General features: G+C 37.6%; 1 protein-coding gene across 3 annotated transcripts in view; it reads left to right on the top strand.

Annotated features, from left to right (window-relative positions):
• The window catches only part of LOC149801620 (major facilitator superfamily domain-containing protein 12-like), a 78,860-nt gene that overhangs the window by 26,671 nt on the left and 34,722 nt on the right, over positions 1-17,467 (top strand). For all 3 annotated transcript variants that reach the window (XM_089955890.1, XM_089955888.1, XM_089955889.1), the window contains 3 exons: positions 4,077-4,283; positions 5,176-5,268; positions 14,180-14,272. In XM_089955890.1, coding sequence (XP_089812016.1) covers positions 4,077-4,283; positions 5,176-5,268; positions 14,180-14,272 — 393 coding nt within the window. The remainder of the gene's footprint in view (positions 1-4,076; positions 4,284-5,175; positions 5,269-14,179; positions 14,273-17,467) is intronic.

Raw genomic sequence — 17,467 nt, 5'->3', positions numbered from 1 at the left:
TCCCACTCTGATCCCTTGTGTATATTACTGATTCTCCTAGCATTGTCACACATCCTGAAGTTTTGATCAATTTTAAGCAGTTCATTTAATTTGCATTAAAATTTTACCTATGATTGGGGAACACAGGATTGACTTTTTGTTAGGCCAGTTGGTGTAATTAGGCATTAAAACAGGTGTTCACACTTCAGCCAGTTGATGGATTAAACAGTTGCTCAGACTCACCAAGATCAAAAGATAATTGGCTTTTATGGGAGAATTTTGAAGATTAGGGAATGAAAAGTTTCCTGCAGCTGTTGATTCACATAATTTACCTTTATATGTAACTTGCCTTGCTCATCAAACAAAAGAAATTTACTTTGCCTACTTGGAGTGGTCACTACTGATATGCTTAAGTGACCACTGAAGGCAGGGTGAAACTACTGCATGCTTTAGGAACAAGGGCTGCTGACCATTGAAAACAGAGAAACCACAGCTTTGTTAAGAAACATGTGGCTGTTAACTGCAGAAGACTTGTGACCACTGATTACATGACATTTATGTAGGAAATTTGCCATGGGGGAAATAAGAATGGTCTTTGTGACTAGGTGACTGCTGAACTCAGGTGATGTTAGGACAGGTTTAACTGTATTAACATATGATTATTTAAAAAATGAAAATGGAATTTCATATATTTTCCAACAACAAACATTTGATGATGGAATTGGCCCTCAGAGTAAATACTTCATGGTGTCAGAATTAATTATATAGCTGAGTGTTGAGTTATTCCCTCCATACTAATCCACCACATGCGTCTGCTACTCATTATCTAATTAAATAAGGCCATACTAATCCACAGCATGTGACTGCCACTCACTATCTAATTAAATGAGGCCATAGTAATCCACAGCATGTGTCTGCTACTCATTATCTAATTAAATGAGGCCATAGTAATCCACAGCATGTGTCTGCTACTCAAAATCTAATTAATTAAGGCCATACTAATCCACAGCATGTGTCTGCTACTCATTATCTAATTAAATGAGGCCATACTAATCCAACACATGTGTCTGCCACTCATTATCTAATTAAATGAGGCCATACTAATCCACAGCATGTGTCTGCTACTCATTATCTAATTAAATGAGGCCATACTAATCCACAACATGTATCGGCTACTCATTATCAAATTAATTAAGGCCATACTAATCCAACACATGTGTCTGCTACTCATTATCTGATTAAATGAGGCCATACTAATCCAACACATGTGTCTGCCACTCATTATCTAATTAAATGAGGCCATACTAATCCAACACATGTGTCTGCCACTCATTATCTAATTAAATGAGGCCATACTAATCAACCGCATGTGTCTGCTACTCATTATCTAATTAAATGAGGCCATACTAATCCAACACATGTGTCTGCTACTCATTATCTGATTAAATGAGGCCATACTAATCCAGCACATGAGTCTGCTACTCATTATCTGATTAAATGAGGCCATACTAATCCAACACATGTGTCTGCTACTCATTATCTAATTAAATGAGGCCATACTAATCCAACACATGTGTCTGCTACTCATTATCTGATTAAATGAGGCCATACTAATCCAACACATGTGTCTGCTACTCATTATCTAATTAAATAAGGCCATACCAATCCAACATGTGTCTGCCACTCATTATCTAATTAAATGAGGCCATACTAATCCAACACATGTGTCTGCTACTCATTATCTGATTAAATGAGGCCATACTAATCCAACACATGTGTCTGCTACTCATTATCTGATTAAATGAGGCCATACTAATCCAACACATGTGTCTGCTACTCATTATCTGATTAAATGAGGCCATACTAATCCAACATGTGTCTGCCACTCATTATCTAATTAAATGAGGCCATACTAATCCAACACATGTGTCTGCTACTCATTATCTGATTAAATGAGGCCATACTAATCCAACACATGCGTCTGCTACTCATTATCTAATTAAATGAGGCCATACTAATCCAACACATGTGTCTGCTACTCATTATCAAATTAATTCGGGCCATACTAATCCAACACATGTGTCTGCCACTCATTATCTAATTAAATGAGGTCATACTAATCCACAGCATGTGTCTGCTACTCATTATCAAATTAAATCAGGCCATACTAATCCACAGCATGTGTCTGCTACTCATTATCAAATTAAATCAGGCCATACTAATCCAACACATGTGTCTGCTACTCATTATCTAATTAAAAAATCACAGTCCACACTACCAGCCACTCAGGGAGAACCCATAAAGAAGTAAAAGTTGCAAATGTTTGTCTTTTGTTAACACACCGACCTTTGGTAGCAGTTTTATTCATCTTCAGCTTGACATACTGAATGCTTATGATCTAATACATGCATTAGACTTTCTCATAAGAAACGGGCACTGTCTGTAGAAAGTGTGACAGTTGCTTCTGTTGGCTAAATTTAGCATAAGGTTTATGGCAAGTTTAAGTAATCAGACCAATCAGAATTTTTGTTGTGCACTACATTGGTTTGTTGGATAATAGCTATACAGAAATCCCACATGGCAAGTTAGCAGCTCTCTGACAGTTTAGATAGGTTTAATAGTGTCAGATTAATGATGTCAGATTAATGATAATGTGAACTGTAAACTCAGATAAATATAAATTATGGATATATTCAGAGATTATTAACTACTAGAAAGTTGACAGACATTAACACCATCCAGTAAAAGAAATTGTTCCATTATCTTTTATTTAGTTGATCTCAAATAGATTAAATATGTGTGTAAACTTGCATGGCACTTTCCATTAGCAGGACTGATAGTGAGTTAGGACTAATAATATACATGACAAAAGTTGGTGAAAGATGTTGATTACAGCAATCTTGGGAGCAACTGCAATAATTTACTGAGCTACCAGAAAAATCCACTGGGGAATCAGATTTTCCAAGCTGGCTGATCAGGGACAATCGTGAATTTTTAAAACTTTTCTAACCCCGATTCTTTCCTATAGATATAAAATCAACAATGCATTCTTTAATTACCTCATTTCCTGCAGAGGTGTGTGATTTACAACAGCAGCTTTTTTATTATCTCCTTGCCAACAAAGTTGTGAGGCAATGTAGTGTTTTGTCCATTCATTCAGATGTTGTTTGTTCATGTTTTCACTGTTACGTGTACACCCAATAACTTGAATATTTTTCCTGCACTCATGAAAATTATTATTTGGGTAGATCTAGGGGAAAGTAACTCATCCATATCAAAATTTGGTCACTTTGTCTAAATTTTGCACTTGAGTGACTTTGTATTTTTAAGCTACACCCTGAGTATCTTGGACAGTATTTCAACTGCATTCATGAAAATTTGTATGTCACTGCAATTCAAAACCAGATCGATTTGACCTTTTCACACTCAGTAAATTTTGCATCCATTTGTTGCACCTTTGTATCTTAGCCCCTATTTCACCTATACTCATGAAGATTTGTATGTATATTTGCCTCATCAAAAGTGACAAGACTGTTTCAAAACTGGGTCACTGTGACCCAGTTTTCTGATTTGGTGACTTGTACTTTCACAGTCTATTTATTACACCTTTAACATTTTGAACTCCGTTTTACTTGTGCTCATGAAAGTTGCTGTGTAAATGGATCTTAGGGTGAGTAGCACACCTACAGCTGTAGACCAAACCTAGGTCACTGTAACTTGGTCTTCAAGTTTGAGTGACTTGTAGTTTCAGCTGTCCATGTGTTACATCCTCAATATATTGGATCCCATTTCACCTACACTCGTGAAAATATTTGTTTTTGTTCATGTTTTCATGCCTGCAACTGATGTTGCTATAGTAGCTACTGTCATCATAATTCATGTAATATTAATGAAGTTTGGTTGAAGTATTTTGGAAATTTGTTTTTTCAATTGGTGGGTCAGTCAGCTGACTTGGCTTTTAGGTTTGCCAAGTGACAAAGGATGGCCCACAGTTCAATGTGAAGGTCACAGAGATGACATTTATTGCAGTTGAGACAGTATTTCATCTGGCATGTCTTACCATCATATTACATAAGAAACTGATTTTATATTGACAGGTACTGGTGTTAATAGTGGTTGGAATTGGCATTTTCTTCAGTCTTATATTCTATGCCGGTGTCAGAGAACATGAAAAGGTTGATGATAAAGTGCTGAGTAAGACTCGTATCAATGACAGTGATGCCCTTGACACCATAGAAAGATCATTCATCCAACACCAGATCATGACCTGGAAATGCTGGCTTAAAGAACATCAGTTTTATCAGGTAATAATGACATGGTATATGGCGAAACGGACAACACATCTGTAATTTGAATGCCATTTTATACATTTGACATGCAATAGCATCACTTAATCACCAGTATTATTTTAACATTGTGAAGTCCATGCAAGATAATTTCATGCTAAGTTCTGGAGACCTAAGGTTAAAGGATTCTTCTCATTAAATTCTGTTAAGTGAAAGCTCACCACAGAAGAGATTGAAGACGTTCTTGTTGATATGCTGGTGTGTTCCTATTATAAATTTCCTTTTTAGGTGAAGTTACAGTTTATGGTCTAGTTGCTTCATCCTACAGATTTTATGGCCCAACTAATAGTGATTCTTTTATGAAAACAGTGAACTAAGATCGATTTCAATCATATTTACTTAAGCCAAAATCAGAGTTTTATAAGAATTTTGCTTTTTCTGGAGCCAAACTATGTAATTCCATGCATTCCTATATAAATTCAGCTGATTCATGCTAAGCTTTAAAAAGATTTTTAGTCAACATCTACAGAAACAATCATTTGTTTGATTTTGCATAATTCAGCACTACTATTTAAAACAATGCTATTTCAGTGTACACACCTGTAATGTTTTACACAGGTTCCTACTAATCTTTTTATCAGTCCCATATGTACTCATTTTTAAAGCTTTATGCTTATTTTTTTGTAGCAGTAGATCAATTATATAATTTTAATAAAACTTGTTTTCTAAAGACATCTCATCTTGGAAAATTTGAACTTCATACATATGTACATATATAATTGTAGAATAGCCTTGTTGACCAAATGAGCTTTTTCTTTAAACAAAGTTATTATTATTATTATTATTTTGTACAATCATTTCCAACAGTTTTAAGCATCTGCATTTCACTGTCTCCTGTTTTTACTTTCAGATAGCTGTCATATATATGTGCACTCGTCTTTATGTGAACCTTTCACAAGTTTATCTTCCAATGTATTTAACAGAAACATTAAAAATTGATAAGGTAAGTGGCAAGTAAAGTTAATTTCTTTGAATCAGATCAGATTTTCTCCATAATATTTGACATGTGTTAGTTATTGTTCCTTATTAACTAAGCCTTTAGCTTGCTTTGTAGTATGCCTTCAGAAACATCCATTCTAAATAAAGTTTTGAGTTATCAAAATTTAATAGTTTTATTAATTTCAGACCATACCAAATATAAATTTTAGGTTATCAGTAGGGTCTCTACATTTGGTGCAAACTTTATGCCCCAAAATGTGTTGCTTTTCTAGGACCATTTTAATGTTTAAAATGGAATCCTTAAAATTCACACCATGAAAATAAAATTATCACAGAATAGTAGCAGGAGTGAATTATTGTATATGACATAATACTGGCATATTCCTTAACAAGCACACAACCTCTTTCAGTCAAAACTGGCTTTAAAAAATATGTTACTAACCACATGTCTCAAGGACGTGGCTGCTGAAATCATTATAGAACATCATGCTTTTCTTGGCACTTTCCATCATGTATGCTTGTTGCCTCATGACTAAATAGTTTTATAGCTAAAATAAGTCTCATAAATGATCTAGCACATATTTTATGGGGCAGGACAATATTGGAAGAGAGAGCAAAGAGAGTCTAGCATTCATAAAGGGAGCTAACTCTTATTTTCATAAACATATTGGTAACATTATGAAGTTTATAGGAGCTTCTTATGGTGATATTTCTCCTCATTAATTCACCTAAATAAGAATATTTTGAGCACACAGTATGGGTTTTATGTCAAATACAGTATTCTGCTTCTGAACTATATCGTTATATTCTTTGCAAATCTGATATTTGTAAAATCGTACAAATTTATAAAGTCACCGTAGCTCAGTTTTTAGACAATCTGACTCATAATTCAAGAGATGAATGGTCAATACCATCCCAGGCCAGCCCGGGTAAACTGCCTTGGTGCGTCCTAGGGAAAAGCACTTAGCTGCCATTTCCTCAGCATGATATAGCCATTAATATGTTAAAGTACCTTTAAAAGCAACAAAAACAAAAAAAAGGTAATTATGCCTGACTAATAGCAAAAGAGCACCTGTTATTGTACTGTATGTATGCCCATTAATCCCAAGTCAGTTTAAAGACAGTATTACTTGAAAGTTGTTTTATGTAGACAAATGAGATTGGGTTGACACTTATATGCATATGTAGATGACCTAATTAGATTTTCAGGTCATGTTAGTGGGTTTTTTATGTTATTGTAGTTTTTGATTAGTTTTTACACATGTTGTAGTGAAAGTGTTAGTGTGATTTATGCAGACATGGCTTGATCAAGGCCAGTGAAATTTGGTAAGCCTTTCAATATTGATATGTCAGTGGCCCGATTATATTTTTCAAGCTATTTTACATTTGTGTTTTTTTAAATGATTTTTTTGCATGTTTTAGACATTTTTCAACAAAAATCTTGTTTGTATACAGAAACCGATTGTGCAGTTAGAATTAAGCCAATTAATTTGGTAAGTATTTATATATTATTAGATTTTCAAGCCATCTAAACAATTTGTGCATTTTTCCTTCTTATTTGCTTTTTTGGGGACATAAACCTTTTTAACTCAGTTAGTCAGAAACTTTTTGTACTATGCAAATTAACTAAGGTAAGATGATTTGCATAAGTAGTTTAAATTTGTGCCATATAAATTTTTGCAAGTTTTACTGTTTTTTTTATGTTGTTTTTCTTTACATTTTAGACTTTAACATTTTGTGGGTTTTACAAACACAAATGTACTGAGCTAGCTTTGTCATCTTTTATAATTACCTGTATGTAACACACATCAAACTTTGAATAGTATAAATCCAGATCTTCTGTTTGTTTATGTTATTCACTTGAAATGATTTGTACAGCATGCATTGTAAACCCTGATCTGCTAGCACAGTGCTGTCCAACCTTTTTGACTCCATGGGCCACTGACAAAACTTAAAAGCAATGACTATAAAAAGTATTCACAGTTGTTTACCTGGTTCAGAAGATATACTATGAAAGTAGGCCATTTGCTTTTTTTTTTTACATAAATGCAAAAAAATATTGCTCTGTCTCTGGCGGGTCATTTAAAATCAGCCCGCGGGCCGCAGGTTGGACAGCACTGTGCTAGCACATTATTCAACAATTGCTGTTCACAGATGGGCATGCATTATACTGAAGTGCAGTCAATCATTACATACATACAGACAGACAGACACACACACACACACCAAGAGATAGACATATAAACAAATTTCCTTGAGCAGATAGGGACTAATTAGTTATTATTTTTCTCCTTTGAATACGTTCCCCAGTCACATTACATTAGGAGTATTAGCCTGCTACCTCGCAAATCCAGCCCTGCTAAAGAAGAACAACATCTTAGCCTGTCTATTTTTAGATGGACAAAGGACAGTAACTCTTGCTCATTACCTTCCTATGATACCACCAGGTGTCACCAGTTTCTAGCTTTGCTATGTGGTGAGACACGCGCAGTACAATAGCCTATTTTTGTGTTCATATGGACCAATCCAAAGTGCATTTTGCAGTTTTATCAATCTACTGCAGGTTCTATGCTTTATTTTACAATATCTGCCAATTTTTTGAGAGATTTGTCATTTGATGGGACTCCTTCTTGTAGGATCACTGTCCCACCACGCTATCATTGACCTTACACAAGGTCATTACAGGTTAGTTTACATTTTACTTTTTTCGCTTACTTGTCCATTACGGAGCTCTTAATAGCGAAATTCTGTAGTGCTGCTTGATAATTATGCTTAGTTTATTCATATTTCACAGTTTTGATGGTTATTATTATAATTATGGTTTAATTATTAACTTAGTGTGCAGCATAAGCTTAAAACAAGGCCATAGGTTTCTAATATGACACTTCACTGATCTATTAGTTATGACAGTGTTTTTAGCAACCTAGTAATTTGAACACGTTTTTTGCTTTAGTTTGTTTCTTGTGTTGTTTCAGCAAAATTTCAGTTAAATGTTCTATATGCAACTTAGAGCATGGAAGTCTGCCATGACTCCTGTTTTATTTATATTTTATTTACATTGTCTCAGTTATGTAGCATCAATAACAAGTGGTTACAAGATTGTTTTGTTTAGCGACTTAGTAACTTCAACATATTACTAGTTTCTGCTTAGTTGTGTCTCTTGTGTCAGAGCATGAAAGTCTACCATGACCCTGGTTCTGTCTAGTGTGTATATATTTTCCCTTCTTTATTAGCTATGCATTGTGCATAAGCTTAATATAGGACCATATGTGTATTATACAACACATTCACGGGTCTGTTGGTTACAGCAGTCTTTTAGCGACCTAGTAATTTCAACCCATTATAGTTTCTGATTTAGTTGGTATCTTTTGTGTCATTTCTGCAGAATATTAATTTAAATGATCTATATGCAGTTTCAAAGCATGAAAGACTACCATGACTCCAGCTTTGTTTTATTATGTGTACATTGTGATATACAGCATCTATAATATGTAGTCAGTGGCAGTCTGGGCTAGTTAGTCACATTCTAATTTGCTAATCTATGCTTTGTTTTCTCTCTTCTTATGTCATTGCAGGAGGAATGTTTACTACATGCATTTGCACAGTGATTGTCTTGTTTGGCATTGAAGGATAGGAAACACAGAATAAGTCAAGGGAGACAACCTGGTTTATCGTTGGCGATACCCACACATTGGGGAATATTCCCCCATTTTAGGCAGCCCAGTTGGTGTAAGCCTGTCCGCACGTCTGAGCATAGCCTTTGGGCCTGTAAGTCCAGGTGCATTGGGTAATCAACAATCCCCTCGTCCCACTACATCATTACACTGTCTGATCAGGAGATGGATGCCTTTCGACAGCATAGGATACGGTCGCTCATAAAAGGTGCAGGAGCTTGTACCAAGGTCACATTCCCCAGCATTGTACTGTAGTATCATCAATTTTTGTGGGAGACCAATTTTCATGGTTTTCGTTGTTGCCCCGAACCACGAATTTATAACCCCAATGAAAAATGAGCCACGTAGGATGATGACACACACACACACACACGCACGTTTTCTTACAGTGTTTCATTCCTAGAGATTAACACAGCTACTAATATTTGATAAATCAAGGTCAATACTGTAATCTGGTAATTAAATATTAGCTTTTATATGTCTTTGCCTTATTTTTTATTTTAACCATTTGAAACAAGAATGATAAATCATTTTATATTGTTTCAATGCACACGTTCGATAAGGTCTCAGATAGCTGTAATTTTACACTCACTGCCTTAAATCGATATGTGAGGTAAGTAAGGATAGAGAGAAAATAGAGAAAAAGCATAAGCATTCAAACAATAGTAATAGTGAAAATGAAAGAAAAAATGATACAAAATAACAGTATATGAAAATTAAATTTAATACTTATTCAAATCAATCCTTCATTCGAGTGCAACTGTTTTTGAAACATTTAATCCTTCTGAAGGCACATTTTATTTTATCCATGCATTCTTAATCCAAAAAAACAACAATCCTGTAAAATACTGTAACTATTTCTCAAAACACTATTATTAATGAAACACTATGTATATTCACTAATTACAGCAGAGTATTAAAGCTCACACTTCACAGATTTTGGACAAAGCCACTGAATCAGCATCGTGTCAATCAAGTCTCATGGTACTCACAAATGCTTCTCAGGTAAATAATCCCCAAATTGCTGAATTAAACAAGTCCAGCTTTCTCAAAACCACTGATAATTAGGTCCGATCTTTTACTTATTGTTGTGTGAATTGCAATTATCCATTCAGCGTGAATTGGCTTGATGAATGAGGTTACAAAGTTTACTAATACTGTGCACTGATTGTCACCAGTAACATCTTCTTTTTCCGTAATGGCATCCATGACCTGTTTAGCTTTCAACTAGTGGAAGTGTGGCTTTAATTCTTCTTTGTACTCTTTATTTACTGTCAAGTCGGTCTGTACAAGAAGCAGGCACAATCAAAGAAGTGATTCCACTGTCTTTCAATTAATCTTGACAGGTGGTTTTTTTTGTGCTCATAAAGATGGAAGTATTGTTTTAGTGTTGTTGGCTGCATCGGCCTTGACTGATGTTATTCACTTTGTCAAAAACATGGTTAAGTATTGAACTTGCCAGGTCTTTGATTTGTGCTCATACAGGTGGTAGTATTGTTTTAAATATTGAAGTGACTGCCGTTTGCATTGGCATAGTTTTATTCTTTTGTATTCTTTATTTTGGGTATTTGTAATGGTTAAACCATGCAATTAAATACCTACTAATGTGCAAATTTTGACAGGCAAAACTATGAATTTAAGCATCCACGTAAATGCCTTTTTCCGTAATGACGTCCATGACCAGTTTAGCATACGACTCATGGAAATGTGACTTTAATTCTTCTTTGTACTCTTTATTTACTGTCAAGTCTAGTGGTAGAAGTTGTCTGTACAAGAGGCAGGCACAATCATTAGCTGCCTGGTAAGCAAGCACCTGCACCATGTTCGCAGCTTGTGACAGGTTAGGAAGTCCAGTTACGGAGGTGGGTGTCTAAGTTGAATGTTACCACTCTTAAGCCACTGTGTTAACACCATGATAGTCAGAAAGTACTGATGGTGCAACTTGATGGACAGTGTTTTAAGTAAAAGATCATTCATATGTACTTTAAAAACCGATTGGCCTAGTGTTGTTGGTTGTGTTGGCTTCCTTTGATGTTGAGCACTCAAACGCAAACATATAGAAAGTGATTAATCTTGACAGGTGTTTTATTTGTGCTTAGAGAGATGGAAGCATTGTTTTAGTGTTGTTGGCTGTGTCGGCTTTGACTGATGTTATTCTCTTGGTCTAAAACACTGTGTAAGTATTGAACTTGCCAGGACTTTGATTTGTGCTCATACAGGTGGTAGCATTGTTTTAAACATTAAAGTGACAGCCGTTTGTGTTGGCATAGTTTTATTCTTTTGTATTCTTTATTTTGGGTATTTGTAGAGGTTAAACCATGAAATTAAGTACCTACTAATATGCAAACTTTGACAGGCAAAACCACGAATTTAAATAACCACGAAAATGCCCCTTTTTACGGAACCACAAAAATTGAGCCCAACAAAAATAAATGATATTAACAGTCTTCAGGACTTGCTTTCCAGAGTGCAAACAGCAGGTGTAGGCCCATAATCTACTGAAATCTTCTCACCCTATTGAAGATGGGGAAGGTGAAGTCATTCTGCCTCTCCGTTAGACAGGATGAGTATGCCATCTGACAGATGCATACTTTCACGTCCCTACCCACCCTGTCTATTGCTAATTTCCCCATTCCACTTACTGCCACACTGTTAATCAATTCACAGTTTTCCTCTTCAGCCACAACATTGGCTTTCACTCAGTCTGGATTGCATTGTCTCCCTGTTCTGAGTGATGTCATCTACATTACCGGCAGCATACCTGGACAGTATCCTAGAGAAATACAAGGTAAATTTTACTCCAAGGCAGAAATGATCTTCCTTCTGTTCTTGATCATCTAGGCCTATTCACGGACTGGGAAGTCAGACTTCTATCTATCTCAGAATTTCGTCCATCTGGGTATTGGCTTCCTAACCAACTGGAATCTGCCACATCCCCTTGTATTCGTTTTACCAGATTCATTGAATTTGTCAAGTCCATTTCCAACAGGACTTGGACTTCATTGGGGGAGTTCTTGCAACTCCTTGGTTTATTATAAGGCAGCATACTTGATCCCACTTGTCCATCTCATTATGTGGGCCTTGCCAGCATATTAACACCCCGTTTTATGTTCTCAAGCAGTCATGATTACACCCAAAATTTGATCATTCCCATGTCAGTGGGGCAATCCTGATTGGCTAAGCATTAGTGGGTTGGCCAAGAAGTGGTCACGTCCTTCACATGGAATGTCCCTTGCATCATTTGGTCATCACTCGGATTTATACACTTCAAGAGTATCTGATGATTGACCTCTTGGTGATGAGAGGGCATCAGAATATACTCATCTTCATCTCCCCAGTTCTAGATAAACAGCTTTGGTCATGGGATGCACTGTCAGCCATTTGGAAGGGGTTAAGGGACTCTGCTGCCCCTCCAGGGTTGCTGAAGTTATGGGGTCAGAATGGCAAGATGATTGTGATAGCCTCTATTTACTTCAAAGGGATCCAATCCAGGGTTTTAGCATGGCTCGATTCAGTCCCCTTCAAACTTCTAGTCTATACGTCGCTAATGTCACTATCATACAGACTGTGTTTACTGATAGCTTTAGCTTCAGTATGGAGGTTAAGAGGGCTGCATCCCCCTTTATGTTCACCTGAATTCCCTTCAGTTCAGATCAGAGGGTTTGGTAGTTCTCATCTCATGATACCATTGGGCTTCATAGCCCAGAACGGGTTATGATCTGTCAGTTGTCAAACAAGCATCCCTGCTCATTCTCTTCCATAGTCAGCAGCCATGCAAGATCTTGTTCATGCTCTCAAGGATCTATGATCTCAGACACATTCTAAAATCATGGTAGATGTGAGATTGGGCATGATGAAGATCTCTCAGGTCTATTAGACAATTTTGATTTCCAGCGACCAAAATCCATAACATTGTTTCCAGAATGAATTTGTCTTGGGTTTTAACTTGGATAAGCTCAAGGAAGTTTGAACCTCTTGCTCATGCTTCGCAAAAGTTCCTGTCATACAAGACATGCTTCCTGATAGCTTTAGCTTTCACATGCAGGATCAGTGAGCTACATGCCCTTTGAGTCAACCCAAACTATCTTTAGTTCAGGTTGGATGGTTCGGTTTTCAGCCTTACACAACCTGGCTTAGTTGCTAAGATTTGGTTGCTGTCTGTAGGTAACCAATGCGTGAGTCGTCCTCTCTCTTCCATAGACAAGTTGAGAGTGGCAGCCGTGCAAGATCCTGTCTGCGCCCTCAAGTACTACTTGAGACACACAGACACAAGTCATGGCATGCACAAATGTCTCTTTCTCCTAGTCAGGGCCGGAAAACAAGACATCACCCCTCAAGCCCTTGATTCATGGCTGAAGTGGGTTATATGATTGGCGTACTCTGAGTTCTCTCAAGATCAGAGTCGCCTCATGAGGATTACAGCTCATGCAATTAGAGCCAATTCTGTGAGCCTTGCTTTCAAACACAAAGTTTCAATCCGAGATATTATAGAAGCTGTTGGCTGGCATGCAGATTCTACCTTCTTGAGTTTTTCCCTCAGAGATTTAGTGCCACAGAGACAAAAGTTGGATCTTGTAGGTCGGTGGCAGCAGAACAGATGGCCACCAGGCCCAACACAGCCTGTTGGCTTCACTGGATTTGCCAGTGAAATTCTTTTTAGGTGACATTTCAACTTTATCTTTTCAACCATATTTGAGTCCTAGATCAAGAGATCCCAGGTGTGTTGCTTGTGCTATTAGGAGAATGGGTTATCCTTCATATGGGGAATCCGACCACTCATTCCCTTGAAGGATACCCGAGGCAGAGGTCGGATGCTCAGCATCCCCCCCTCTTATTACTTATTCTCCTACTGTAATGTGATTGGAGAATGTATTTGAAGGAGAAAGCAAATTTTAAAGAAAATTATGTTTCTCTGAGAAGACTTAACCAATTACATTACTTAAAAACCCTCCCAACCTGCCCACTATGTGAGCATCCACGTTAGTCTCTAGCTCAGCTAAAGACTGGCAACACCTGGTGTATCGAGGGGAGGTAATGGGCAAGAGTTACTGCCCTTTGTCTATCTTAAAATACACAGGATAAGACATTTTTTTACTTTAGTGGGGCTGGAGTCATGATGTTACAGGCTAATGTAATGTGATTGGGTAAGTATTCTCTGAGAAACATAACTTAATTAAAAATTTGCTTTCTGTATCTAACTTAGAATTACTCATTATATTTAATCTTTTTTTTTTTTTTCAGGAGTCCATTGCAATCATTCCTTTAATTGTGTATATCAGTGGATTTCTAACCTCACTTTTTATGCGTCTGATAAACAAGGTGGCAGGGAGAAAGGTACTTTCAGTCTATATGTTATTGTATTGATAGATTGACAAAACAATACTAGTCTATAAATGATTTTCTCTGAGAAGGGTATTGTATCATCAGCTTTAAGTTGTTTCCATCAGACTAGTGTTTTTACAGTGCCCATTATGTCATGAATTTTGTTGTTTTTATAGATTAGATCACTTGTATGAGAATATATGAACATATTTTTCTAAACTATATGTGCTTGACATAGGAGTGCAATATCACTTAGAAAAATTAGTTAATATTTTCAAATAAAGTGTAATTATTATAGGTCACTGCATTTGTATAGCAAAATATGAATGAGTTTTTCGGATGGAAATACTGCATGACCTTGGGAATGCACTATATCCATCTGACAAAACAAGTTCATATTTTCCCATACAAATGCAGCAACCTTTTTATTATATGCTCATTTTCTTATTCTACCTAAGGCTTAAATATGCAAACAAAAATACACTACACGAAACAAAGTAACTGAATGTATCCATTTTCCAAACTAAATACGCAAGTGCAGATTCATCATTACACAACAACAACATTATTAATGTGCACATAACTCTGCCTAGATAAATTTGAACTTAGTCATTTGCTAGACATAACTCTCAAAAGAAAATGATGTTTTGGTCTACTTAATGGAGTCATTGTGAATGAATGCACATTGCAAAAACTTTCCATTTGATCTGGAATGTATAGATTTTGGTATTTTTGTCGTTCCTACGAAATTTTGTGATTATGGGCTGGATTTATCTGTGCCAATTCTACATGAAGTACATCGGATTTCAGCAGCGATGGAGCAGCATGTTGACATTTGCAATTGCGTTTCTGTTCTGTCATTGACTGTTTGATGAAATCATAATGTGGGAAAAATATGAAGTCTTCAATTGCAATTATCAGAAAGACTATGGATTATAATGTTCATTTCATTTGAGTGCAGTAAGGAGGATGTAATTGCACTTATATAGTTGAAATTACAGTACAATTTCGAAATATGTATTCAAGCTTGAGAACTCATGACATAGCTGATGACATTCGGATTTGCGGAACTAAGAAAGTACATTTTGAGGAAATTTAGGATGTAAAACTAAGCATATTTTTTGCCATTCTTATTACAGTAACACCTGTTATGAGAGACTGCCCCTTCTGCCAACAAAAAAGCAGTCTCTCAAGACAGGTGGTCTGTCATATCAGATTTGTACAAAAAGACGAGTTTCCAAGGTCCAGTTTCAGAACAATTTCAGGTTGGCATCCATTAGTCTCGAGAGATGATGGAAGTGCACCCATGAGAGATGTCCCGGTTGGTGGTTGTGCAGCATCTGCTGTGGCTATGCAGCCCAACATGGGAGTGGCAGTCCTTGCTGCATTTGAAGGTTCAGTCTGGTGTGGGTTGGAGCTGCCTCTTCTTCCTCTGTGATCGCTTTCATCAGCTAGCAAGCATAGCTTGTCCTTGCCGGCTTTCAGACCAGTGATCAGAGCATGTCGCCAGCTGGACCTGTCTAGAGCAAGCTCTTTCCAGGTGTAGACATCGATGTCAAGGGCTTTCATATTGTGCTTGCAGACATCTTTGAAGCGGAGATGTGGCCATCCAATTGACATTTTGCCAGAGGCAAGTTTAGAATAAAGAATGTCTTTGGGGATTTGTCCATCATCCATCCGACGTACATGGTCCAGCCATCTGATGTGACGTTGGCAGAGTGTGACCATGCTGGGAATCTTGTCACATTCAGGCGCCTCATTGTTTTTTTACTCGATCATTCCAGGTGATCCTGAGTATGCGTCGGAGGCATCACATGTGAAAGCCGCTCAGTCTTTTCTCTTGTGAGGCATACAGAGTCCAGGATTCACTGGTGTACAGGAGAGTGCTTAGCATGCAGGCATGGTACATGGAGATCTTAGTGTTCAGGGTCAGCATGCTGTTGTTCCACACACTCTGCGACAACCTGGAGAGAGTTGTTGATGCCTTTCCAATCCGCTTGTTGAGCTCAGCATTGAGCAAGAGGTTGTTGGTGATGGTAGAGCCGAGGTACATGAACTGACTCGACTACCTCAAGTTTGTAGTTGTTGATGATGATGCTTGGGTATTCCACGTCCTGAGCCATAACGTTTGTTTTCTTTAGGCTGATGTCAGCCCAAACTCATTGCATGCTTTAGCAAAGCAGTCCATCAGGCGCTGTAGCTCAGCTTCTGTTTGAGTGGCTAGAGCAGCTTTGTCTGCAAAGAGCATGTCCCTGATGGTTACTTCATGCACTTTGCTCTTTGCCTTCAGTTGTGCCAGGTTGAACAGTCTGCCATCTGATTGCTTGTGCAGGTAGATCCCTTCTGTGGACATCCCAAAGGCATGCTTGAGCAGTACAGCGTAGAAGATGCTGAAGAGCGTGGGGGCAGTGATGCAGCCCTGTTTCACTCCGCAGTGGATGTCAAAGGGGTCAGATGTTGAGCCATCATACTGCACTGTGCCTTTCATGTCAACATGGAAGGACTGGATCATGCTTAGCAGCTTTGGAGGGCATCCAATCTTCGCCAGGATTGTGAAGAATCTGTCTCTACTGACCAGATCGAACGCATTGGTGAGGTCTATAAAGGCCAGGAAGAGGGGTCTGTGTTGTTCTCTGCATTTCTCTTGCAGTTGCCTGATGGAGAAAGATCATGTTGATTGTGGATCTCTCTGTGCGGAACCTGTACTGTGACTCTGGATACACTCTGTCATCATGTTGATTGTGGATCTCTCTGTGCGGAACCTGTACTGTGACTCTGGATACACTTTGTCATCAAGCGTCTGCAGTCTGTTCAGGATGATGCATGCGAAGACTTTACCCATGATGCTGAGAAGGGATATGCCCCTGTAGTTGTTGCAGTCACTTCTGTCACCCTTGTTCTTGTACAGAGTTACAGTGTTGGTGTCTCTCATGTCCTGAGGCATTGCACCCTCATCCCAGCACTGACAGAGGAGGTCATGCAGGTGTGTGAGCAGCACGCTGCAGCCACACTTGATGACTTCTGTTGGGAAGCCATCCTATAAAACACTATAGGCATAGCTAAAAAGAATTCAAACATTGATAGCCAGCCTTTTTTTTTATATAGATATTTTCATTTAGAACGGTATAAGCGGTCGTTTTTACGGGGATTAAATAAAGGTCGGTGGAGTTTATCCTTGTTTTTGCGATGCGTTTGTTCATAGCAGTG

Source organism: Sinohyriopsis cumingii, chromosome 4, assembly GCF_028554795.1.
Source record: "Sinohyriopsis cumingii isolate HCF-2022 chromosome 4, ASM2855479v2, whole genome shotgun sequence".
In the NCBI taxonomy this organism is placed as follows: Eukaryota; Metazoa; Mollusca; class Bivalvia; order Unionida; family Unionidae; genus Sinohyriopsis; species Sinohyriopsis cumingii.
The sequence above is the reverse complement of the archived record's forward strand: the minus strand, read 5'-3'. Positions and strand labels throughout refer to the sequence as shown.